Below are 27,153 nucleotides of genomic sequence, written 5' to 3'. Positions count from 1 at the left end.
AATCCCTAAATTCCTAAAACGTAAACACCCTTAGATAGTCGGTCCCTCACCCAGCTCCTAGTGTCACGGACTTAGAGCTTTCCCACGCGATTCGTGCGGCCTTAGGCAGTTTCTCTGCTTAAAACGCCTAAGTCAGCCTAACTTGCAAAGAAAAAGGATTCAACAGCAAAAACGCCCAAGTCAACTTAACTCACAACAATAAAGGATTCAATAGAATTCCCTTAAGATTTTCGCTAAGAACAGCAGAAGAATGAAGTAAGAACGAGCCTTGAAAGATGAACAAAAGCAAGAACACTTGAGAGAAAAGTTTGAGGGAATACTCTCAAAATTCTTATTAATAACTGAGTGAATTACAATGAGTAAAGATGTCTCTATTTATAGTTGAGCCTCAAAGTACATCAAAGGCTATAATTAAAAGCTGTATACAATTAGAACTCTAAGACATAATTAGAAGCTGTATACAATTAAAACTCTAAGATTAAATAATCATATATTCTTGGGTCTCTTCCCTTATTTATCAGACTCTTGGGATGGGCTTTTAATCTCTTGAGCAGCGGGCGGTTTGGTTGGGCCAAATGACCTCCTTCAAATACGATGGATCGCACAAGTTCGTCATGGTTGCGTGTTCCCATGCGCAACCCATGACATTCTCCCCCACTTGTTCTAACGACGCCCTCGTCGCATCTTCTTTGTGGAACTGGTCAATCTTCTCTTGGAACTGCCATAATGCCTCGGCAGGTTCCCAACTTGCTTCACTATCAGGAAGTCCCTTCCATCGAACTAAGTACTCATGCCGTGGTCGGTGGTAATTATCCGATCTGCCTCAATGTTTTCAACTTTACGATCGTACGACACCTTTACCCCCATCGGTGCTCGTTCAGACTTGCCTCGATTTGGATCCTCTTGATCTCCATGAAACGGCTTAAGCATGCTTACATGGAAGACTGGTGTACTTTAAGTTTTGGTGGCAACTCCAGCTTGTAGGCCACCTTGCCCACTCTCTTCACAACTTTAAACGGCCATTCATACCTTCGCACAAGACCCTTATGCAAGCCAGTATATCGTAAAATCAAGTGTAGTTTAGCAAGGACTGAGTCACCCACTTGAAATTGTACATCCCTTCGGTTCTGATCGGCCCACTTCTTGCTACGCTTACTTGCCTTATGTAAACAAGCTCTAGCCAAGTCATTCTTCTCTTGCCAATCTTTTGCGAATCGATAGGCTGCCGGATTTGGTCCTGTATAATGGGTCACAACAGCGTTGGGTGTGAGTGGCTGTTGACCCGTCACTATTTCAAATGGACTTTGATTCGTGGCCCCACTTCGCTGCAAGTTGTATGAAAATTGGGCCACATCCAGCAACTTTGGCCAATCCCTTTGTGTGGCACTCACATAGTGTCGAAGATATGTCTCTAACAAAGCATTTACTCTTTCGGTTTGTCCATCAGTTTGTGGATGCATACTAGTGGAGAAGTTCAAATCGAGCCCATTGACTTGAACAACTCTGTCCAGAACCGGCCAGTGAATCGCCCATCTCGATCGCTGATAATAGACAGTGGCACTCCCCAATATTTCACCACGTGTCTAAGGAACAACCGAGCTGCCTCCTCAGCAGGGCACTCTTTGGTCGCCGGAATAAAAGTTGCATACTTTGAAAACACATCCACCACAACAAGAATACTAGCAAACCCGTCGACTTAGGCAAACCAACAATAAAATCCATGGATAAACTCTCCCATGGCCTTTCTGGAACTGGCAGGGGTTGAAGCAAGCCGGCTGGAGTCTTTAACTCAACCTTGTCTTGTTGGCACACTAGACAAGTTTTCACATAGGTTTCTACATCAGCATCCATGTGAGGCCAGTAATAACGATCCTCCAAAAGGGCCAAAGTGCGATGCATCCCTGGATGGCCTGCCCATTTTGAGTCATGACACTCCTTCATTACTTCCTTACGGAGTTTCCCATAATGGGGCACATAGAGGCGGTGTCCATGAGTGTATAATAGCTCCCCATCAAGCCAAAATCTTCTCGTTTTTCCCTCTTTGGCAAGCTCACTCAAATTTTTGGCCGTGGGATCATGGGACAATCCCTCTCGAATGCATTCCAGCAAAGAACCCTCAGGCTGACTAATTGCTGCAAATTCTATCTTGCGACTGAGTGCATCAGCCACAATGTTGGCACTTCCTGGTTTATATTCCATTGTAAAATCAAACTCCGCTAGTAAAACCTGCCAACGAGCCTGCTTGGGAGACAACTTTTTCTGGGTTAGGAAATAACTGTTGGCAACATTATCGGTAAGGACCACAAACCTGGAACCTAATAGATAGTGTCTCCATGTGCGCAAGCAGTGTACTACCGCAGTCATCTCTTTCTCTTGGACCGTATATCTACGCTCCGTCTCATTAAGCTTTCGACTCTCGAAAGCAATTGGGTGCCCATCTTGCATCAGTACTCCCCCAATAGCATAATCTGATGCATCTGTGCGTACTTCATAAGGCTTTGCAAAATCTGGCAAGGCAAGTACAGGTTCCCTCGTCATTTCTTGCTTCAATTGATTGAAGGCCTTCTCACATTCCGGATTCCAATCCCATACCTTCCCCTTTTTCAACAGTCAGTCAAGGGAGTGGCAATTCTGGAGTAGCCTTCGACGAAGCGTCGATAGTAATTTGCCAACCCAAGGAAAGATCTCAGCTCCGTTACCTTGGTTGGAGGCTCCCACTCTGAAATGGCTCGAACCTTGCTCTTGTCCATTCGGATCTTACCACTTCCTACAATGTGGCCTAGGAATGACACCTCTTGTTGGGCAAATGAGCATTTCTCCTCCTTGACGAATAGCTCATTTTCCCTCAAAGTCTGGAACACCTCCCTCAAGTGTTTTATGTGCTCTTCGAGTGACTTGCTATACACGACAATGTCATCAAGGTAAACAACCACAAAACGATCAAGAAAGGGTTGAAGTACCTTATTCATTAGGGTGCAGAATGTAGCTGGAGCATTCGTGAGTCCGAAAGGCATCACAAGGAACTCATACGAACCGTACCGTGTCACACAAGCTGTCTTTGGTTCGTCCCCCTCGGCTATCCGAACTTGATGATACCCCGATCTCAAATCTAACTTGGTAAACCATCTTGCACTACCAAGCTGATCGAACAAATCTGCAATAAGAGGAATAGGGTACCTATTCTTCACAGTGATCTGGTTTAGAGCTCGATAATCAATGCATATTCTCAAAGACCCATCGTGTTTCTTTTGGAACAACACTGGCGCACCATATGGGGATTTAGATGGTCTAATGAATCCCGCATCCAAAAGTTCCTTCAATTGTTTCCGCAACTCTTCTAATTCTGGCGGAGACATACGATAGGGGGCCCTTGCTGGCGGCACCACATTGGATGCTAACTCGATTTTGTGGTCCACCTCCCTCTTGGGTGGCAAACGTTTAGGCAACTGAGCAGGCATTACATCTCGGAATGATTGCAAAAATTGTCCCACTTCTTTTGGGGTCTCACTAACAGACTCAGCGGTCTCTTCGATCTTCAAGGTGGCTAAATATGAGACTTCATTTCTCCGTACACCTTTAGCAAACTGAATTGCGGACAGTGTTTTTCCCTCAAAGCTTCTCTTCCTTGTCACTTTCACCATGCATTGATGTTTCGCATCCGAGATCACCATGTAATTGCTCGAAGGGGCAATAAGAGCTTTAACCTAATCAAGGAAGCTTAGTCCCACCACAAAATCATAGTCATCAAGTGGTATTACCTTAATGGATACCTTCCCTGACCAATTACCGAGCTGAAGATCCACTCCCTTTGCAACCCCTTTGATTGGAACACTTTCCGAGTTCACTGTTTTGATTCGACCCCCTTCATTATCTATCTTGAGGCCCAGTTTACAAGCAGCCTCCTCAGACATGAATAAATCGGAAGCGCCTGTGTCAACGAGCGCATTCAATTTTCTACCGGCCACAATGATGTCTACAAACATCAAACCATGGCTCATTCTATCTTCGACACCGCCTAGTATCGATCCAAGGTTGTTACCCTCCTCATCGGACTCCCCCTTCGCTTCCATCGCCTTGAGAGCGGCCTTCTTTGGACAATCCTTGATCATATGTGGACCCTCACAGTGGAAGCACCTTATAGGTCCACTTTTTCTCTTGTCCCAAGGCTTCTTACCGTCGCCGTTCCTAGTGGGCCTTTCTTTATCTCCCCCACTATTACCCTTTAATCTGGGTTTAGAAGAATTGGGATTGTCTTTCCTCCCACCAAATTCAGCAAGTGATTCTGCTACTGACATAGCCTTGGTGAGTTCTTGAACTCCTCGGCGTTGCAACTCTTGCTTCGCCCACGGTTTTAATCCGTCCATAAAGGAAAAGAATGCCTCTTTCTCCCCCATATCTGCAATTTGTAGCATAAGCTCGCTAAACTCCTGCACATACTCCCTCACAGTGCCTTGTTGTGCAAGCCGACGCAACTTTGCCCGAGCCTCATCCTCGGCATACTCTGGGTAAAACTGTGCTTTGAACTCACATCGAAACTCCTCCCATGTTTCGATTTTAGGTCCACCACGTCTCACATCAGTGGACCTACGACGCCACCACAACAAAGCAACGTCAGATAAATACATCGCAGTAGTAGTTACCTTAGTGACATCCTCCGTGATGCCTTTGGCACAGAAGTATTGCTCGATTCCCCACAAAAAGTTGTCCACATCTCTTGCGGACCTTGTTCCCTTAAACTCCTTGGGCTTGGGAACATCAATATTGGGCTTAGGTACGGCAGCCGCTAACCCACCATTGCCCAAGGCAACCTTGTAGATTGTGAGTTCACCCTTGAGCTCCGCAATCTCTCCTTTCAAGGCCACCACCATAGCCTCAATGGCATCATCTCTACCAGTCAACTGTTTCATATTATCCGTCACATACTCTTTGAGCTGCTCCTGCATGGACTGCAATCCATCATGGAGCCTATCATCGACATCTTCAACCCTCTCCTTGATATCCCCCATGGAACTCTCGAGAGTGACGACGCGATCCTTTAAAGCTGACAATATGTCCCTTGAGCGACTGGCTTTCCTAGCCCTCCCACGGGTCTCCATTCCCTCACCTTATTTTGACATCTTTCAATGGTGGCTTCGAACCTTAGCTCGGATACCAACTGTCACGGACTTAGAGCTTTCCCACGCGATCCGTGCGGCCTTAGGCAGTTTCTCTGCTTAAAACGCCTAAGTCAGCCTAACTTGCAAAGAAAAAGGATTCAACAAAAAAAACGCCCAAGTCAACAACTCACAACAATAAAGGATTCAATAGAATTCCTTAAGATTTTCGCTAAGAACAATGAGAAGAATGAAGTAAGAACGAGCCTTGAAAGATGAACAAAAGCAAGAACACTTGAGAGAAAAATTTGAGGGAATACTCTCAAAATTCTTATTAATAACTGAGTGAATTACAATGAGTAAAGAGGTCTCTATTTATAGTTGAGCCTCAAAGTACATCAAAGGCTATAATTAAAAGCTGTATACAATCAGAACTCTAAGACATAATTAGAAGTTGTATACAATTAAAACTCTAAGATTAAATAATCATATATTCTTGGGTCTCTTCCCTTATTTATCAGACTCTTGGGATGGGCTTTTAATCTCTTCAGGCAACGGGCCAGTTTGGTTGGGCCAAATGACCTCCTTCAAATACGATGGATCGCACAAGTTCGTCATGGTTGCGTGTTCCCATGCGCAACCCATGACACTAGACAGATCACCCTTCACCTTCGAGTCATCTTATCTCTCACCTCAACCGGCGCCGTTCAGGCAAAACTCACTCTCTCCACTCGATTCTCAGCCGGCAGCCGCTACAACCTATCCCTCACAGCCTCTTTCCGTCGCTCAACTCAACCCTTGCAATCGGCAGTCAGTCGCGCAACTCGCAAGCAGTGCAATCGGTAGTCAGTCGCGCGGCTCGCAAGCAGTGCAATCGGTAGTCAGTTGCGCAGCTCGCAATCAGCAAGCTCGTCGCCGCCGTCTCACACCCTGAGGTTTCTGCAAATTTATTAATAGGTTCATTTGAAATCTGTTGCTTGTTTAAATTTCATAATACAGACCGTTGAATATATTCTGCTGTAAAAATGCACCCTCCTCTGACTTTACACAGGCATCCTATGTGTGCTGAAGTAAGTACAAACTTGGTGTTGAATCTAATATTTTTAGCTGTTGGATTGGAAGGAAAGTTTGGTTCTTGTTAAATTAATCATATGACTTTATCTTTTGGCAAATCATCGAGGAATTCCAAAAGTGTCATTTAGAGCATCCAATAACTAAATTCTTCGGTGAATGTACAGAATTAAAGATAAAGCTCGATCGCTGTTTCCGACAGGAAGTGAGTTATTCTCAGCTCTAGGGGGAAATTCAGTTTCTAGTATCATTGTCGTGACTCTGTTTGAAACACGATGTTTTTATTTGGCAGAAAGCTTTGAAGAGGAAGGCCAATTTTGAACAGAGTAAGAAACTGAAAGAAAGACTTCAGGCGTTAAGGAAGGAAACTGCTGAAAACGATTCATGAATCTATAGCAATTCATGAATTTGTTTTACGATGCTGTGGTTGGTTGGGCCATTGGTATTTGGTTGCTGCTACAAAAAATTGTTTAATTGTTTCCGTTACCTACTTGAGAATGATATATGATGAACAAAGATATGGTTCCTTCTTGATTTTACATAAAGAAACTTTGATTGTATACCTATGTCCTTGGACTGCTGAAAATCTTAAATAACAATCCCTTTACTTTATTCTTCCGCATCGAGCTCAATTATCATAACCTGCAGTTTTTTAAATGTTTGACCTCTAATGTTGATCCACTTAGATGACAATAGAAACCTTTAAGGTAGTTGCCATTGTGTTTAAACTGAAATCTTTGCTAGTATTATGTTTTCTCTAATTACTTCCCTTACTATTCTCCTCTCATCTCGGTTCACACTTTAAAAGCTAGAACCACTTGTTTTCTGCACGAGGTAATGGGCAATCAAGCAAATGGAGGAAGACTAGGTTGCCAAAACAATAATTTTTATCATTAGTGATAGAAGAAAGGGTTTATTAATTAAACAAAAAAGAGGAAGAAATATGACCAAATCTTGCTAGTTTTCTGTATATAAAATCTGATCCTGCTAGTTTGAGGTGAATGTCCCAAGCAATAGGGCTTTGTTTAACAGTGATGGAATCAATGTGTTTGAATTAGCTTTATCTAGAATTAAACAGCAAGTTTTCCTCAGTAGCTACGGTCTTCTTATCTGCAAATTCTCTTAAAAATCGAAATAGTTTAATAGCAAAACTGAAAAAGTACTAATACAAGTATGAACTCCATGAATTCAAGCTTTTTCCTTTTTCTGTCAATTTATGTTTGCTTCTGATTCTTAAAGTCCTTAACATAGGTGCTATATTCTTCTTTGTACTTGGGTCTGCTGTGGTATGTTAATAAGGCTTTTTCTGCTGTTGAAATCATTGACAAAGTGCTTCATTTTATTCTCAGAATTAAAAACTGAATCCAGATGTTCATGAAAAAGGCATTTGATTGCTTCTAGCATGGTTTGATCCTTTATTACACTCTTCCAATAGTCCCCCTGGTTCTTTTCTTGCTTAAGGTTTGCAGACTACCCAAGAAAAGATGAGTGTATAAACATCAATAAAACACGGTCATGAAACAAACATAATTGAATGAAAACCAGGATTATGGATTATTTTGAACAAATTTCATAGAAAAACATACAGAAACTGGTTTTTAGTTAGTCAGTTGCTGCTCTAAGATTGTGTGTGCAGTTATGGTTACCAGAAAGCAGAAAATGAAGAATCTTCATGTCTTTTACATGTTAGTTTGAAGAGAAGGGATTGGATCATACCATTAATAGAGTTTGTAAGACCATGACTGATGCTTAAAATGGAGTGCATGGAAAAAAGTGTATGTCGTATCAATTCTAAGATCTGAACTTTTGGTACTAAAGAGAGGAAAAAGAAAAATGAATTTGAACTGGGTATTGAGTGGAGCGAAGAACTGAAGGATTTAAAGAAAAAGTTTGTGGGAGCAAAAACCAACTTATCCTATAACATAAGTCAATTGGAGAGCAAAAGATGGGATAAATGTTCCCAAATCTCACCCAACTCTACTTGATCAATCAATTCAATTATTCTTGAAGAGCTACTTCAATTAGAACAATGGACTCTGCCATCCATTCCCCAACCGGTTTATTAATTTCAATTAAGATTGTTTCGACTAATTTTGCTATGCGACTGTACACCGTGCAATGGATAAGGGGAACATAAGAAGTAGTGTTAGTATCCTTTGACTGGGTTGGAAGCGTGCACTATTTGATATTGTTGTACTAAGGTTTGAATTTTGGAAGGAAAGATACAAATGCGTTGTTGACTGTACAGTACAAGGAAATACAGGATTAGGTGGCTGTACAGTACAAGGAAATACAAACTTGACCTACAACTCAACAAAAAGTTTCAAGAGCTACTCCCATGCTTTACTCTTCCAGCCACTGCCTACTTCACGTAATGAAACGTAGCAATTTTTGGTGACTTTTGTCAGTTAATTGACAGTTTTGGTTAAAAAAAAAGGTCAATTGGTTGTTTTTTTTTTTCCATAAAAAGTCAATTGGCTTTTCGCTAAAAGCTTTTTTTAACCCTTTAACTTCATATTTTTATTTTTAATCTTTCATCTTTAAATATGCAGTGGTGATAGTTCAAAATATATAAAAAAAATTTAAATTTTGTTAATAAATTCAACAAGGATCCGGAAGACACATTCTACTGGATGTATTTGAGTGCAATAAAAGGCCCGACTGAATTTCTCATCAAGAGCAAAAGTTGCAAAACTAAAGCCAGAGCCATAGGAACTTGAATCCAGTTATACATACATACATACATACATACATACATACATACATACATACATACATACATACATTCTGAGGGAGATAAAATGGAGATTTCCTATTTCACATTGGGTGTAGGATTAAATATGGCCACCCTAGTACCATGTTCATAATCTACAATCTACTTAAGCATAAAATTAGATCCTACAAGGCTCGAACTGCTCAATACCCTTCATAATATCTGCTTTGCAAGTTGTTTTATAGTGACCAGTCTGGTTACATCTGCTACAATGCACCGTGTGTTTCTCACGATTAAGCTCCTCTACGCATATCCGTTTCTTTTCAGGGCGTCCTGGTGGCCGGCGAAACTTGGGCGGTCGTACAACTTGGGCATCCTCATTCAAAGTACTAGGCGCCTCACCGAACTTGTTCCAGTCTATCTTCTGAGGAATGGGGTATATCTCTTCTGAATATGCCTCACAATAACTGGCAACTGTAAAGCATTTCTCTGCGAAAGCATATACATCTTTTCGGCATGACATGATTGCTGCTGCAGCATGTGCACAAGGTATTCCATAAAGTTGCCAATCACGACATGAACAAGAGTGTTTCCCAATATTCACAATGTCTGATCGTTCAGCTGATATAACCTCAAATTCTACTTCATCTGACCGCAGAACTTGATATGTTGATGCACGGCTGATAACTTCTCGCATGCGTGTCTCAGCACTAGGGGCTAGTACAGAAAACCAAGAATGACTTCTAGTTCGACGGTCCTCAAACTCAGACATCAATTTGTTGTGAATTTGCTCAACCACCTGTATTATGGGTAACTCTCGAGCATCTAGAATCCACCGATTAAATTCCTCAATGTTTGATGAGAGGTGCCCATAACGTGTCCCTTCGAAATACAACAATGCCCAGCGGGAAGGAGGAAATTGCTGTATCCACTTTGCAGCTTCAGGAGAAGCATCCTCTATTTCAGCCATTTTCTCTTTAAAAGCAGTCGTAGTTGTAGCATATGCAGCTTTCCAGAGAAGATGGACAAGCCTTGAGTTCTTGAACTCTTTGCTAATGCTTTCACTAAGATAGCGCATGCAAAAGGCCTGACAAGAATTTGGGAACTTTCTCCTTACTGCATCTAAAGTGCCTTTTTGACCATCTGATAGAAATGTGAGCTGTGGCATTTTCTCAGAATTCATCTCCAAAGCCTTATGCAACTCTGATAAGAACCAGATCCAGCTATCATCGTTTTCTTTATCAACAATGCCAAATGCAAGAGGAAATAAACCACCATCAGCATCAAAAGCAGTTGCTGAAAGCAAAGTACCGAGGTATTTGCTTTTAAGCTGGATTCCACCAAGCCCAACAATAGGCAAGCATCCACTCAAGAATCCACATATGGATGCATGAAAGGAAATAAACAGCCGCTGGAAACGGTTATCTGCACCAGTGGTGAATACCTCTGCAATACTTCCAGGGTTTGTTTTCTTTATTTGCTCACAAAATGTGGGAAGCATGCAGTATCCTTCTTCTGAAGAGCCATAAATAGCAGCAAGTCCCCGTTCCTTTGCACGCCAAGCTTGCTTGTATGGTATGATGATCCCATATTGTTTATGAATGTCATGCAATATATCCTTTGGTTTGTAATTGATGTTATCCCGTAGTCGTTCCTCTATAAAACTCACAATCCAATCCACAGAAGCTTGATGGTGCCCATTTTGTGCATTTTTCCCACAAGTATGTGTTCCTTCAAGACTTCTAATTGTGAAAGTTGGAGCACTGGGAAGCTTAACTGCACGAATACGCCATGGACATCCTTCTGAAGCGCACTTAGCAAAGTAACGGATAAGGTCACTCTTTACAATACGCAGCTCAAAGTGCTGTGCAATGGCAGCTTCCTTAATAGCGTTACGGAAGGCCTTGACATCAGGGAACTCCTGACCAACAACAAAAGTGTGGTCTTCCATGGGGCAACCAATACAAATTATGATTTCATTCCATGCAATGACCAACTTACCATTGTCTTACCCAAGAAGGCAAGAGAGCTAACTTTTTTCAGTCAGGTAAAGAAGTTAAGAGGGCCAACAATTTTGAAGCCAACGAACAAACCATTCAGAGAGCTCCACATGAGCACTGTGAAGAATAACCATAACAAAATGAAAATTTGACATTAACAGAAGTATACGAATACCGACAACTGCTTAAAATGAAGTTTCATGAAAAGTGAAAATTGAGAAGATATGATTCAAATGGTTCACATCTGACCATATGTACAAACAACCAAAGCATGAAATAAGCAATACCTAATTCATTGGAAACATGCATAATAGTATAACTGTATTGCTAGGAGACACAGGAGTATCCTAGACATACTTCATATTACTATCTTAACTGAATAAACGAAACCATGCCATCCTTCCTAAAGATAAAAGCTAATTGCTAAACACCCAATCTTCATATTTGCAAGCAGCAATTTACTTCTAAACAAGGAACAAATACTAGTAATAATCTATTAAAACCAGGCTCTCAACTCATCTACCAAAACAAAATGCTTATATAATGTAAAAACTCAAACTTTTGAACAGCTTACATTTTACTACAGTGATCACAATGGAAATTGTCCTCATAATTTCAAATAATAATTTTTATTTTATTTTATTTCGCATGTATCCTTTTGAGCTCAAATTCACTCTACGAAAGTTTACAAGAGGAAAATCCAGAAAGAAAATAAGAGAAAAAAACTACCACGCCACTTTAATAGCTACTTTCAAGCACCAAGAAAAAGAACAACTTTTGAAAATGTAAAGAAAAATTGAAATAAGGAAATCATTCTAACCTTTTCCCGTTATTAAGACTCCCATGCCAATAACAACAAAACCAAAACAAAATTACGTCCAAAGAAAGGAACTTTCTACCAAAAAGAAAAAACAGGGGAAATAAAGATGAAAAAGATAAAGCTAATGACCAATCATTTAGCAAAAAGAAAATCGAAATCTTTTCTCATAGAATGATTTTTAGCTGACCTTAAATAGATTTGAAGAAGGTAGTGGAAAGATCTAAAGAGAAGAAAGTAATCTTCTTCAATTCGTTTTGGTGAATGATTTGGGAGTAAGTTTAGGAATTGGGAGAAGATTAGGGTTGATTTGGTCACGTTAAGGATATTATTGTCTTTTTCAAATCTATACATGAGTGTGTTCCGATTATACCGTTATTTTTTTTGTACTTGTATATTTTACCTTTTTAAGTTGGACGGAATTTTTCTAATTTTCTTTTTGATTGAATTTAGTATTTGAGTTTTCTTTTTATCTACCTATATTTTTTATTAAAATACATATGTCAAATATTTATTGAAGCATATGATATTTAATTTGGATATCAGATTGGTTGAAATTACCATAAAATAGAAGAAAAAACAATGCAAAATACATCTAGAAGAAATACTAAAATAAAATAAAACATCTACCTAAACTTTTTAAGAGTTTTATTAATTTTATAAACAGCTGATTTTATATTAGATATCTTTTTTTTTTTGCTTAGGAAGGGAAGTCAACAATTACCATCCTGTAGAAACATTACAGTCATTGAACAACAAAGTAAGAAGGCTCCTATATAACTAATTCTATTTATATAATTAATGGTGCACATAAAAGCCTTATAACTTAAAAAGCACACTGAATTTTGTGTTGAGCAAAACCAGGGGCTATGGGTTAGATAATCCTTATTTTTGTTTTGTAGTATAGTTATGCGTTAACAATAAATTAATTTAATTGGTAAAATTTAATTACTCTCATGACTCGTATATTTCTAGCAAAGAGAATGAAATATTCTTGCTTCTTTTGAAGAGGTTTTATATTTTACAAAATTATTACTGGTATTTTTAATTTTAGTTTAAAATTGTACTAATTATTCCTTATTTTATGCCTAACTATTATAATATATATAATAAATAAGTTTTTCCCTCGAGGCATTAGGATGTATTCATTTACATTGGTATAATATAATTGCTTGCAAAATTTGTCTTAAATATTAAATTATGAAATTTGGTGATGGTAAAATTGAGTATGTAGTTGAATCACAAAGTTTGGGGGTGAAAAGAGAAGAGGGATTGTTGAAGGTGGCTTTTCTTCAGACAGAGTTGGCTTGATAATACCAACAAATCATCAAGGTAAGAGCGATTGGTCCATTTGAAACTCAAAACATGCATTTCCTTGTATTTCATCAACAATGCATTTGTATCTTTGCTTCCAAAATTCAAACCTTAGTACAACAATATCAAATAGTGCACGCTTCCAATCCAGTCAAAGGATACTAACACTGCTTCTTATGATCCCCTTATCCATTGCACGGTGTACAGTCGCATAGCAAAATTAGTCGAAACAATCTTAATTGAAATTAATAAACCGGTTGGAGAATGGATGGCAGAGTCTATTGTTCTAATTGGAGTAGCTCTTCAAGAAAAATTGAATTGATTGATCAAGTAGAGTTGGGGGAGATTTGAGGACATTTATCCCATCTTTTGCTCTCCAATTGACTTATGTTATAGGATAAGTTGGTTTTTGCTCCAACAAACTTTTTCTTTAAATCCTTCAGTTCTTCGCTCCACTCAATACCCAGTTCAAATTCATTTTTCTTTTTCCTCTCTTTAGTACCAAAAGTTCAAATCTTAGAATTGATACGACATACACTTTTTTCCATGCACTCCATTTTAAGCATCAGTCATGGTCTTACAAACTCTATTAATGGTATGATCCAATCCCTTCTCTTCAAACTAACATGTAAAAGACATGAAGATTCTTCATTTTCTGCTTTCTAGTAACCATTACTGCACATATAATCTTAGAGCAGCAACTGACTAACTAAAAACCAGTTTCTGTATGTTTTTCTATGAAATTTGTTCAAAATAATCCATAATCCTGGTTTTCATTCAATTATGTTTGTTTCATGACCGCGCTTTATTGATGTTTATACACATCTTTTCTTGGGTAGTCTGCAAACCTTAAGCAAGAAAAGAACCAGGGGGACTATTGGAACAGTGTAGTAAAGGATCAAACCATGCCAGAAGCAATCAAATGCCTTTTTCATGAACATCTGGATTCAGTTTTTAATTCTGAGAATAAAATGAAACACTTTGTCAATGATTTCAACAGCAGAAAAAGCCTTATTAACATACCACAGCATACCCAAGTACAAAGAAGAATATAGCATCTATGTTAAGGAAACATAAATTGACAGAAAAAGGAAAAAGCTTGAATTCATGGAGTTCATACTTGTATTAGTACTTAGAAACACAGAACTAACTCTGCTATTGGGATCGAACTTCAAGCTTTTCTTAGTTATACTTTTTCTGTTTTGCTATTAAACTATTTCGATTTTTAAGAGAATTTGCAGATAAGAAGACCGTAGCTACTGAGGAAAACTTGCTGTTTAATTCTAGATAAAGCTAATTCAAACACATTGATTCCATCACTGTTAAACAAAACCCTATGGCTTGGGACATTCACCTCAAACTAGCAGGATCAAAGTTTTATATATAGAAAACTAGCAAGATTTGGTCATATTTCTTCCTCTTTTTTGTTTAATTAATAAACCCTTTCTTCTATCACTAATGATAAAAATCATTGTTTTGGCAACCTAGTCTTCCTCCATTTGCTTTATTGCCCATTACCTCGTGCAGAAAACAAATGGTTCTAGCTTTTGAAGTGTGAACCTAGATGAGAGGAGAATAGTAAGGGAAATAATTAGAGAAAACATAATACTAACGAAGATTTCAGTTTAAACACAATGGCAACTACCTTAAAGGTTTCTATTGTCATCTAAGTGGATCAACATTAGAGGTCAAACATTTAAAAAACTGCAGGTTATGATAATTAAGCTCGATGCGGAAGAATGAAGTAAAGGGATTGTTATTTAAGATTTTCAGCAGTCCAAGGTTATAGGTATACAATCAAAGTTTCTTTATATAAAATCAAGAAGGAACCATGTCTTGTTCATCATATATCATTCTCAAGTAGGCAACGTAAACAATTAAACAATTTTTTGTAGCAGCAACCAAATACCAGTGGCCCAACCAACCACAGCATCGTAAAACAGATTCATGAATTGGTATAGATTCATGAATCGTTTTCAGCAGTTTCCTTCCTTAACGCATGAAGTCTTTCTTTCAGTTTCTTACTCTGTTCAAAATTAGCCTTCCTCTTCAAAGCTTTCTGCCAAATAAAAACATCCTGTTTCAAACAGAGTCACGACAATGATACTAGAAACTGAATTTCCCCCTAGAGCTGAGAATAACTCACTTCCTGTCGGAAACAGCGATCGAGCTTTATCTTTAATTCTGTACATTCACCGAAGAATTTAGTTATTGGATGCTCTAAATGACACTTTTGGAATTCCTCGATGATCTGCCAAAAGATAAAGTCATATGATTAATTTAACAAGAACCAAACTTTCCTTCCAATCCAACAGCTAAAAATATTAGATTCAACACCAAGTTTGTACTTACTTCAGCACACATAGGATGCCTGTGTAAAGTCAGAGGAGGGTGCATTTTTTCAGCAGAATATATTCAACGATCTGTATTATGAAATTTAAACAAGCAACAGATTTCAAATGAACCTATTAATAAATTTGCAGAAACCTCAGGGTGTGAGACGGCGGCGACGAACTTGCTGCTTGCGAGCTGCGCAACTGACTACCGATTGCACTGCTTGCGATCCGCGCGACTGACTACCGATTGCACTGCTTGCGAGCCGCGCGACTGACTACCGATTGCACTGCTTGCGAGCCATGCGACTGACTGTCGATTGCAAAGGTTGAGTTGAGCGACGGAAAGAGGCTGTGAGGGATGGGTTGTAGCGGCTGCCGGCTGAGAATCGAGTGGAGAGAGTGAGTTCTGCCTGAACAGCACGGTTGAGGTGAGAGATAAGATGACTCGAAGGTGAAGGGTGATCTGTCTAGGAGGTGGATGAGGGACCGACTATCTAAGGGTGTTTCCGTTTTAGGAATTTAAGGATTAGGAATAGGCTTAATTTAATTTTTTATTTGTATCGTTAAATCTTTTTGGTTAAACTACAGAAATCATCACTTAACCACGTCTTTGATTCTATTTTGATGATTCAATTTTTTAAAATTAATATTTTAATTATTTCCATTAATTATCAGAAAGCTAAATTGTGTCTTTTTTTGCCTAATAACAATTTTAGCTCTATAATATTTATAGATTCTATCAATTTAATCCTAAATCTAAAAATTCAACAAATTTATCCTTTAATGTTTACAAAATTTATCATTTTAGTTTAAATTCTAAATTCAATAATTTAACTCTCCAACTTTACAAAATTTGCCAATTTAATTCTATTTCTAAAAATTTAAAAATTTAATTTTTATTTAAATATTCATTCACATACCTCTAAAACCCACTAAACAAAAGAATATTTAACACCATTCGTACTGTGCTCATATGAACTAATGTCACCTTCGTGATGATGATAAAAAAATTAAGTTGACATAAATTCAACTAATTGTCATAATTTAAATTAATATAATATTATTCAATTAAATTTCTCTCAAAATTAACAGTTTTAAACTATTACTCAATAATTATTTTGAATTTTTTATTTTAAAATATATAGAGACCTAATATTCGAGTAGAGAAAATAATATAATGTGAAATTTTGATAGAATGAAAAACCTTAAAAAGCTTTTTTTCGCCTTGAAAAGGCTGAGAGAAGAAAAAACAAGAGAGAAGGAAAATATTTGTAAAGAAGGGAAAAAGAGTAGCTAAAAAAGGAGAAAGGAACGTTAGAAATAAAGGAAAAATAGGACAGAATATGGGAATAAGCTAGTCATTTATTGCCAACTGGTTAGTTTAATTTATTGTAATATTTATGAAAAAATTGAAAAGAGAAAATTCCCAATACAATTTCAGATTTTTTGCTTCCCATTAAGTAATTGACAAACTTTTTTTTATTGATGATTTCTAAAACTGAAAACCAAAAGCCATAAAATAAACCAAAAAATACAAGTGCAAAAGCATAGTTCTTAAAAGGGAGAACGGAAAAGACAATGTTGGAGAAAAGAGGTAAAATACCTGATGAAGCAAGGGAGTCCAAAAATCCCAAAAACAGAAACGGTAGAGAGAATCACAATATAGTGTGTCTTTGAATTCTTCCGGGCATAAAAAATATAAGAGGTAAAATCTGAAATGAGACAGGCATAATAAAGGAAAGAATAAAAGGGAAAGAAATGTTAGAAAAAAAGGAAAATGAGGAGAGAATAAACAATGCCACAGGAACTAAACAGAAACCCGAAAACCATGACCATTATAACAGCCAAAAAAAAAAAGAGGTCAACTATCACAAGTCGCAAAAAACCAATGGCCACATAGGCCCATTGAAAATTAAATTCGATCCAAAGAAAATTTACTTTAATTTTGACAATTTAGAAAACAACAATCAAATAAAACAAACGCATCAATGTTACTGCAAACAAAACCATGAGATTGTAGAGAGATACCTTGGGTTGATATGAATGGCCGACGTCCACAAAAGAGAAACCTTCGTTTTCTACATAACTAACAATACCAAAGCGAAGATGAGTAATTTGGATTTTTTGAAAAATAAATCAGTGTCTGATTCAAATATGAAACTTTGAAAGAAAACTCTCATCATAAGATCAAAAAAGGCAAATATACTGCGTTCTTCATAAGAAAGAAAACAACACCTAGTTAACATCTTCTAATGCAACACAATAAACACTTGTAACTACTTTGTAATATAAAACAACATTTTCAGTTAAATTGCATCCCTAATTCCATCCAGGCCATGTATTTAGATATTACCCGAATATTTCAATCAAAATCCAATTCCAAATCATATAAGCACCAGCACACAAACAGTTCCAACTAAGTTCATCGATGACCTCCACTCAACTATTTTAAAGAAAACCTATCCCGATCCTTACTGATGGGTGAAAGCACCTAACAGTGTGAAAAGAAAACCAAAGACTAATATGCACCACCTTAGCACCAGATAAAATGCAAGAATTTTCACTCCAAGTATGACAATGTTCTTCTAGTTAAAATTGATGTTAATTGATCCCAAAGTCTCTTACGTTCTATTCTATTTGAAAACACACAACAACGCCATACAAACTGTATTTTTCCTTTAAAAAAGAAAATCAAACAACACTTGTATAAGGAAAGTGGCCTTAAATATATATTAACTGTAGATTTATTGAAAACAGCCAAGTGTTCAAGTAATTGGAAACAGCTATTCCCTGACCTTAAATATATATAAACTGTAGATTAAAGATAGTAACCTCATATAACACTCAAGATTAAACTTACCAGTAAACAGAGAGTGGGCTTTCCCTAACATACCTATATCTTGACAGTTCAGAAAATTAGAGCATAACTTTTTCACATTGTCCTAATCAAATTTCCACATCAACTATTAATAATTCGGAAAATTTTGAATTAAACCCAAGGCACCACAAGAAGGTTATTCAAAGAATCAAATTCATGCAAACTAATATGATATAAACCGAAGTCATTAACCAATAGCTTAAAAAGGAAAGTGGGCTCAATTTGTTAGTTTCTATCTCACAAACACAAACACCCTAACTAAAAACAAGGCAAGAAAGATACTAACTATACTATCTTCTACAATTAATCAATATGCTGGAAGGAACAAAGCACCAAGAGAGTGCTGAATGAAGATAGGAAAAATATGCCTGTACATACATGGAAAACATTATGAGAACTATATGCATTTTCAATTACTAAAATTTCTGTAGTTTAAATTTGAAAATAACTGTACAAGGTCAAAAATGAAGCAAGCACTAGCATTTGCAACCTAATATTTCATTTTCGTTAGCAAAAAAAAAGGGATAAAAAACACCCTCTTGTTTAGTCGAGCATGAAAAATCAAATGAGCAGAAAAACAATGTCGATTCATCACCAAATTATGGAGTGGTAGAATATGACAGAAATGAGAATGCTCAAATCGCCTTGAATAATGGAATGTAACTATTTGTTCAATTATTAATTAATAAAAAACGCAAGGGGCGACTGACAAAGTACCTGTGCGTTAATCCCTTGTTCGTTTATATAGATTCGGCCATGTATGTCCAAACCCTGAAAATAAAATTGAAAAAATAAATAAATGAAACGCCTGGTAGATCAGCAGAAAGGAGTTTGGTTATCGACGATTTGAGTTTGGATTTGGTCCTCAAAGCTTGGATTTGAGTTTGGTTTATGTACCGAAAACTATATCTGAGTTTCCGAAAGAAGTTTCGAAGATCAAAAATGGGTTTCAAAGGTTATCCAAGATTACGGATTATCTTCGAAGATTGGAAGATGAGATGAAGAAAATTGATGGATCAGTGTAAGGAGGAAGAAATACAGTGTAAGGAAAGGAATAAAAGTTAACATACCTTTGAAATTCAAAGGTAGAAGACGTAGAACGGTAGAAGCACTGCTCTAACCTCTGATTCTGGAATTGGGTGGAGCCGTAATATAACAATTTCCGGAAGCCGAAATAGAGGAGATACCCTATTCAAGTACTCCGGTTTTGGTATATCCTATTTCAGGAAAATTTGAGTTTGGGGTCTATGGGTTTGGGCTTGGGAATTGGGCTTAAGTTTAGGGTTTAACGTTTATAGTTGGGCTGGTATTTTTGGGCTTTTGTTTTAGTGTTTAGGCTGTAAACCGCTTAAATTTTCGATTATATGGTTATTGAGCTTAGGCTGTATTCCAATATACTGGACTAGTTTTGGGCCTTCATTTAATTAGTCTGATGGGCCCTTTTATTATTATTTCGTTCTCTTGCTTTCGGTTTTATTCATTTATATGTACATACCGTTTATTATTACTTTGTTATTTTAATCTCCAGTCCGATATTTTTTCACAAAATTAAAATAAAATTCAAACCTTTTTCAAAATAAATAATATAAAAACTCTTTCTTCATTCATCTCTCTCACCTTCGGTTCTCTCTTTGCTCTCTTCCCTTTTCCCCTTTTTTCTACTAATTTTCTTTTTCTCTCTTCCTTCTTTATTGTCCTTTCTAACAAACCGCTGCCGCTGCCTCCACACACTTTCCAGCGTCTTACCTCCGATCAGGCCAGCTTCCTTCCCATCATTCGAAATTTAAATCCTCAAATATATCTATCCAATCCATTGCTCCCCATTTCTTCGGTGATTCTCTCTCACTCTCGGTCTCTTTTCAACGTTTTCCTGTCATTCTTTTTTAGCTTTGGGTATCCACAGGCCAAAAAAACACACGCTATAGTAGGAAGAGAGTTTTCGTGAGAGAAACCCTAAGTTTTCTCTGGCGTTTCTGGTTTTTGTGATTTTTGAATTTCGCTGCTTAAACGGAGACTCATTTTAGGTATCAATTTCTTTTTTAGTTTCAGCTCCATGCTTTTTTACTTGTATTTCAGTGGGTTTTTCTTAGGGTTTTTGGTTTTCAGCTTTAGAAATCTCTATTTCGTTCCGTCTTTCAGATCTATAAATGTCGGTCTTGTTCTTCATTTTTGTTTGTTTATCGTATACTATATGTTGTTCTTTATTTTTGGATTGTTTGTTCCCCTCTGTTTAATATTATAGCTATTGTGTTATTTTCTATTTCTTTTAAATCGTTGCTTAGCAGAATACTAATTGCTTAAACAAAAAACATTCGTATGTAAATTGTTTACTGCATCTGTGTTGGCTTGATTTTGGTTCTAGGAACCCGGTGGGAGTTGTGTTGGCTTGATTTTGGTTCTAGGAACCCGGTGGGAGTTGTGACGCACGTAGACTTTATTTGGTAGTTTTTCTGGATGGTAATAAAATGTCTTTTTAATTCATTGTGAGTTGTGACATTCTGTTTCTTAGTTTTCTCAAAAAGTCTGTACTTTAGTTTTTAAAAAATAATAATAATCTAATTGGGATGCTTGTTGATATTGATAGGAATTGGAGAATTTCAACCGATTTGCTAATTGCAAAGGTTTTTGTCGATTTGGGTTTTATGATTATATACGGTGGAGATTGTCATGATTCGTGTATGCATATATGTTTTCTTTTTCATACTGCTGGGTGTTTGCATTAGTCAGTAAGTGTTGGGTATATTTTCTTTAAAATAATTGGGATTGTTTGAGTTCTGTTGGGTATGATTTGCAAATGGATTTTGATTGGAAGTTTTAGGTAGACCCATGGTATCTCTGTATATCTGCTGAATGAGAAGTTTTATGTGATTATTGATATATCCATATGGTGAAAATGCTCTGATTTTGGTTAAAGATAGAATTATATTCATCTGTGTTACCTAGCCTTACATGAAGCGAAATTTAGTTGTAATCTTTTAAGTAAATAGGTTCCATGAGACTGATTAACGTAATTTTGATTTGCTTATAGGTTGATGGTTTTACGAGACTGGTAAAAAGATGTGTTGGATATATTCTCTAATGATGTCATAACCAATTTCTTGTTCATTTATTGTCCTAGTTGATTTCTCGATGCATGCTGGTTCTGAATAAATTTTTGTTCTTTTGATTTTTCTGTTTTGGGTTAGCTTACAGGATTTAAAGATTGTCTTATTCCAATACACGAATATCCTTGTCATATCCCGTCTCGGAATAAGCTATTCTGGGGATATCCCCTTTATATCCCATCCCGATTCAGAATTTCACGTGTCCGGTTCAGTTCTTTTAGTGTCCGGTTCAGATTTTTTATGCTGCAGGACCGGACTACCTGTCACACTTATTCCACGTAGGGATATCCCATTCCGCGTATATCCCGGTTTGGGGATATCCCAAAAAGGGATATCACGGCCGGGTATATCCCATTCCGACGATATCCCGGCGTTGGTTTAAGGTTTTTTTTGAAGGAAAATACTGGGCTATTATTAAAATACAAAAACACAAACCATCAGGACTAAAAGACAGACTCCAAAACGAAATAGGCCCAAAGCAAAACGAAAGCTTGGAAAAACAGGCCTAAATTTATCTGGGTCTAAGTACTATTTAAGAAAAGATTGTATCTTCAATCCATAAAGATTGAATATAACTTTTCCAAAGTACGATATTTTTCAAAAAAATGAAATAAAATTCAAACCATTTTTAAAATAAATAATAAAAACTCTTTCTTCCTTCATCTCTCTCACGTTCGGTTCTCCCTTTCTTCTCTCCCCCTTTTCCCCTTTCTTCTACTAATTTTCTTTTTCTCTCTTCCTCCTTTATTGTCCTTTCTAACAAACCGCTGCCGCTGCTTCCACACACTTTCCAGCGTCTTACCTCCGATCAGGCCAGCTTCCTTCCCATCATTCGAAACTTAAATCCTCAAATATATCTATCCAATCCATTGTTTCTCATTTCTTCGGCGATTCTCTCTCACCCTAGGTCTCTTTTCAACGTTTTCCTATCATTCTATTTTAGCCTTGGGTATCCAGAGGTCAAAAAAACACACGCTATAGTAGGAAGAGAGTTTTCGTGAGAGAGAAACCCTATGTTTTCTCTGGCGTTTCTGGTTTTTGTGATTTTTGAAATTCACTGCTTAAACGGAGACTCATTTCAGGTATCAATTTCTTTTTTAGTTTCAGCTTTCGAAATCTCTGTTTCGTTTCGTCTTTCAGATCTATAGATGTCGGTCTTGTTCTTCATTTTTGTTTGTTTATCGTATACTATATGTTGTTCTTTATTTTTGGATTGTTTGTTTCCCTCTGTTTAATATTTTAGCTTTTGTGTTATTTTCTATTTCTTTTAAATCTTTGCTTAGCAGAATACTAATTGCTTAAACAAAAATCATCCGTATGTAAATTGTTTACTGCATCTGTGTTGGCTTGATTTTGGTTCTAGGAACCCAGCGGGAGTTGTGACGCATGTAGAGTTTATTTGTTAGTTTTTCTGGATGGTAATAAAATGTCTTTTTAATTCGTTGTGAGTTGTGACATTCTGTTTCTTAGTTTTCTCAAAAAGTCTGTACTTTAGTTTTAAAAAAATAGTAATAATCTAATTGGGATGCTTGTTGATATTGATAAGAATTGGAGAATTTCAACCGATTTGCTAATTGCAAAGGTTTTTGTCGATTTGGGTTTCATGATTATATACGGTGGAGATTGTCTTGATTCGTGTATGCATATATATTTTCTTTTTCATACTGCTGGGTGCTTGCATTAGTCAGTAAGTGTTGGGTATATTTTCTTTAAAATACTTGGGATTGTTTGTGTTCTGTTGGGTATGGTTTGCAAATGGATTTTGATTGGAAGTTTTAGGTAGACCCATGGTATCTCTGTATATCAGCTGAATGGGAAGTTTTGTGTGATTATTGATATATCCATGTGGTGAAAGTACTCTGATTTTGGTTAAAGATAGAATTATATTCATCTGTGTTACCTAGCCTTACATGAAGGGAAATTGAGTTGTAATCTTTTAAATAAATAGGTTCTATGAGACTGATTAACAGAATTTTAATTTGCTTATTGGTTGATGGTTTATGAGACTGATAAAAAGATGTGTTGGATATATTCTCTAATGATGTCATAACCAATTTCTTGTTCATTTATTGTCTTAGTTAATTTGATGCGTGCTGGTTCTGAATAATTTTTTTTCTTTTGATTTTTCTGTTTTGGGTTAGCTTACAGGATTTAAAGATTGTCTTTGGTCAATCATTTGATAATTATTACCTTATACAAGTGCTGTTTGATTTTCCTTTTTCAATGTTGTCATAGTGTATAAATGTTGAGGGTTAAATATTTTAGAATTAAAAGCAAATTGACATGATATATATAGCAGTTATAATATTATTTAATTAATATTATACAATTAATATAAAATGAAATTAAAATCAAGATGTTTGGGAGTATGATTCGTTACTTTTCAACGAAACCCAAGCTGAAAATGAAGCCAATCGAGTTGAAAACGTCGCCAGAGCAAACGCAGACCATAAGCAGAGTCACCTTTGACATTCTCAAGGAGCATGGGCCCCTCACCGTCGGTGATACTTGGGAACGAATCAAGGTCAGTTGTTTAGTAGACTATAATCTGTATTCATTGTGTATCTATATTTGTTGTTTCCACATCTAATTAAGCCAAGCCCAAGAGTGAAGTAAGGGCAGTGCAATTTTATCGTTGCATAATTTTAGGATCTTGAATTCCATACGATATTGTTTTTTTCATGCTTTACTTGCCTGTGCTCGACATATTGGAGTAGAAATGTGTTTATGAGTTCAGGAGGTTGGACTGAGAGGACTTACAAGCAAGAGGCACATGAAGATCGTGGTGAGATGGATGAGAGGGAGACAAAACATTAGGCTAATATGCAACCATGTGGGGCCTCACAAACAATTTCTGTAAACAACTTGGTTCACTAAACCAAGCATCAGCCACGCAAGAGCTGTCCATAATTCCTCAACTTCTACAACTAGTTTTTCTGTCGATACTTCTAGTCAAAAGTCGTCTTCAGGTTAGGTTGTAGCACGCTTGTGCTGGCTGTAATACCATCACATGTACTGTTTTTTGCAATAATGTAATACAATTGTTCTGTTGTCATGTTGTGGAAATTTTACCCTCTTCTTCCCTTATATTTTTGATTTTAATGTACAAATTCCAAGTTCGATTACTTATCATCATTTCTGCCATTCAGATGGCTCTATAAAAAAATGAAAAACAAAGTAAAAGAGCTAAGAATTTATTAAGAATTTTTTTTTTGCTTTTGTTCCAGTGATCAAATTTTAAAGAAGCATAATGGAAATTTGAAATTTCACAGATGCTAGCTGGTGATCAGGGTGGAAATTAGATCATTGGGATATTGAAATTATCAAATGACTTTTATCTTCTGTTCTGCTTACTTGATGGTTAACCACTTGAATGTCAAATAATGCCCAATAACCTATTATTTGCCTATGCTTTAGGGAATAAGAGGCATTTATTTTTAGTATATAAGTAGTAAAAACCTGTCATCCTTCTTTAGGTCTTGAAGGAGGCCTCTAGGCTTTATGCTGCAAGTTGGGTAAGAGATATTGGTCCTGATCTGAGACCAAACGATTATAAGGAGGATGATGGGACTGAAGGTAAATCCAATGGAGATAAGAGTAGGAGTACAACCTTCAACCTTGGAGGATATTGGTGGGGAACTTTACTTTGTGGTTTCTTATCTTGAAATGTTCTGATGTATAAGTTGTTTGTAATGAATCAAGAACTATATAGCATGACTTGCAAAATATGCGGCATATTATATGTGCAATAAACCGTTAGATTCGTGCTTGAGACATCTTATGGAGGTCAAGGAACAAAGTCCCATAATGCTTGAGTTCAGTAAGGTTTTCATTTCAATTTCCTTTTTCAGTAGAACTTGTCTGGAGGTTCAATTTCCTTTTTCAATTTCCTGGTCAGAGTCATCCGTGACTGCATTTTGTTTTATTATGTTGTTGGCACCTGTGTTCAAGTCTTAGATTTTATGCTTCCATTGGCATATTTCTGGTGAATCCCTTCTTCACCAGGCCAAGGTTCAGTTGTTAAGGAAGATATTAAATTACTGTTTATCTCCCAACAGTCTTAGTTATCTGGGTTTCATTGTCTAGAGCCATTACAGTGACGATCGTACCGTTATCTTATGCTACCCAGGTACTTTTTTTCTTCTTTTTGGTATCACCCTGAAGAATGATAGCATGCTGTGCCATCTGCCAACATTCTATTTTCTGAAAATTTTAATATATATTTCTTTAATTGATTTTAGAAAGGAAATTTTTAACTCATGATAATTTTCTACTTATTTTGTCATCATTTACCTTGTTGGTACAGCTTCTCTTTTTCAACTAAAATTTTTTAGGCCAAATTTCTCTCGTCTCACCCATTTTTCTGGTATTATAGTTTATCTTGTTGAATTTTACATGGTTTAGGGTTTATGATAAACCATTTCATAAGAAATTACATGCTTTAATTTATACCCTTTTTCATGTACATAAGCATATTACCAATTAAACACTTATCGTTTCAATGTATTTCATTAAGACTAAGCATGATATAATCTAATCATAAGCTTGGCACAAGCCTAAGTATCATCCACAACTCATGTTATAGTATCAACTCATAAATCACCTGAAATAACATAAGGTAAGTCATATACATGAAAAACATCATTTGAAATCTTCAATTTCATGAGCGTAAACATATTTTCATTGAACATTACCTTTTCATTCATTGTCATAAATTCATGACATAAGTGATTTGAATACTTACCATTCTTTCCCTTTTTAGACTCGTTGAACCACTTAGAATAATATCGAATATACGGGAAAGCTCACACAAAATGTGATAAACATATAGTCGTAGCTGACATGAACTGTAAAATGAGTCTACTCAAACAAGCTGTCGGTCGGAATATAAGCTACACGATGCTGCTTACACAAGCTATCGAGTATTCGCAACTAATGCCGGACCTCAGCCATTGGTAGGAAATTTAAGACCAACATTCGAAACATGATAACCTGGGTTTGCTCACACAAGCTGTCGTTCAGAACGTAGCTACATTGTGCTCTTCACACAAATTGTCGAGTATCCGCAACACATGTTGGAACTCAGCAATCGGTAGGACATTTACGACCAGCACCTAAAATATGGTAACACTAATGACATATTATTTGTATCATATATATTTCTAAGGTTCAAACGAGGCTCGATAGTCGTCGTACGTCGTTGAATTTCCATCGTTTCTTGACAAGATAAATTGCGTAATAACATATATAGATTGATTCAATCACAATAGAATCATATACAAAATTCAATTCAATTTAATTTGACTAAACTGTAAAAATGATAAAGTATAGGGGTATTTTGGTATTTTTAATTCTTTTTGATTTTTCACTCGGTCTTGATCATGCTAGCTTTCACCATGGCCGAACCTTAAAGCTTAAGAATGACTTCTTCTCCTTTTTCAATTCAGTGAAGAAGAAAATGTAAATGATGCTAAAACATTTTGGTTTTATTTAATTTAATTAAATAATTACTATTTTACCCTTAAAAACTCAACCAAATTTTACCAAATGCCAAATCATGTTCATCCACTATCCTCTAAACTGGTTGAATTACTACTTTAGGCCCTCATTTCATGCATTTATATTCATTAGATACAAATAATGTTATGACCATTAAATTTTATATTTACAATTTAGTCCTTTTTAATTGATTAACTATCGAAACATTAAAATTTTTCAACGAAACTTTAATATGACCTTTATAATATTTATAAAAATATTTACGACTCGATTTATAGAAACGAGGTATCGATACTTTATTTTCTAAAATGACTTGACCTTAAGGTCT

At 36.6% G+C, this 27,153-nt stretch overlaps 2 protein-coding genes and 2 long non-coding RNA genes across 7 annotated transcripts; 2 read left to right on the top strand and 2 right to left on the bottom strand.

Moving 5' to 3' along the window:
* Positions 1–5,509: 5,509 nt before the first annotated feature.
* On the top strand, positions 5,510–6,782 carry LOC105772524 (uncharacterized). The gene is made up of 2 exons (XR_008192989.1): positions 5,510–6,369; positions 6,457–6,782. It is a non-coding gene; the product is annotated as an uncharacterized LOC105772524 (long non-coding RNA).
* Positions 6,783–8,802: 2,020 nt separating this feature from the next.
* Positions 8,803–12,049, bottom strand: LOC105772461 (uncharacterized). Of its 2 annotated transcripts, none has more exons than XM_052628661.1 (2): positions 11,885–12,049; positions 8,803–10,994 (listed from the first exon to the last, which is right to left on the bottom strand). In XM_052628661.1, exon 2 carries the CDS (start codon positions 10,826–10,828, stop codon positions 9,056–9,058), a length of 1,773 nt encoding a protein of 590 aa, XP_052484621.1. In that variant the 5' UTR covers positions 10,829–10,994; positions 11,885–12,049; the 3' UTR covers positions 8,803–9,055. The 2 variants fall into 2 exon arrangements, with proteins under 2 accessions (XP_052484621.1, XP_052484623.1); XM_052628663.1 differs by lacking the exon at positions 11,885–12,049 and adding an exon at positions 11,698–11,863.
* A 2,699-nt stretch (positions 12,050–14,748) lies between these two features.
* LOC105772477 (uncharacterized) lies at positions 14,749–19,407 on the bottom strand. The gene is made up of 7 exons (XM_012593752.2): positions 19,293–19,407; positions 18,940–18,993; positions 17,373–17,430; positions 16,948–17,056; positions 15,361–15,754; positions 15,155–15,259; positions 14,749–15,067 (listed from the first exon to the last, which is right to left on the bottom strand). Exons 5-7 carry the CDS (start codon positions 15,403–15,405, stop codon positions 14,972–14,974), a joined length of 246 nt encoding a protein of 81 aa, XP_012449206.1. The 5' UTR covers positions 15,406–15,754; positions 16,948–17,056; positions 17,373–17,430; positions 18,940–18,993; positions 19,293–19,407; the 3' UTR covers positions 14,749–14,971.
* A 328-nt stretch (positions 19,408–19,735) lies between these two features.
* Positions 19,736–24,413, top strand: LOC105768643 (uncharacterized). 3 transcript variants are annotated; one of them, XR_008194618.1, is made up of 3 exons: positions 19,799–20,246; positions 20,585–20,679; positions 20,807–24,413. It is a non-coding gene; the product is annotated as an uncharacterized LOC105768643 (long non-coding RNA). The 3 variants fall into 3 exon arrangements; XR_008194619.1 differs by lacking the exon at positions 20,585–20,679 and having other exon boundaries at positions 19,736–20,246; XR_008194617.1 differs by having other exon boundaries at positions 19,736–20,246; positions 20,585–24,413.
* The last annotated feature ends 2,740 nt before the right edge of the window (positions 24,414–27,153 follow it).

Source organism: Gossypium raimondii, chromosome 1 (assembly GCF_025698545.1).
Source record: "Gossypium raimondii isolate GPD5lz chromosome 1, ASM2569854v1, whole genome shotgun sequence".
NCBI classification, from domain to species: domain Eukaryota; kingdom Viridiplantae; phylum Streptophyta; class Magnoliopsida; order Malvales; family Malvaceae; genus Gossypium; species Gossypium raimondii.
Note: the sequence above shows the minus strand (reverse complement) of the source record. Positions and strands in the feature narration are given on the sequence as shown.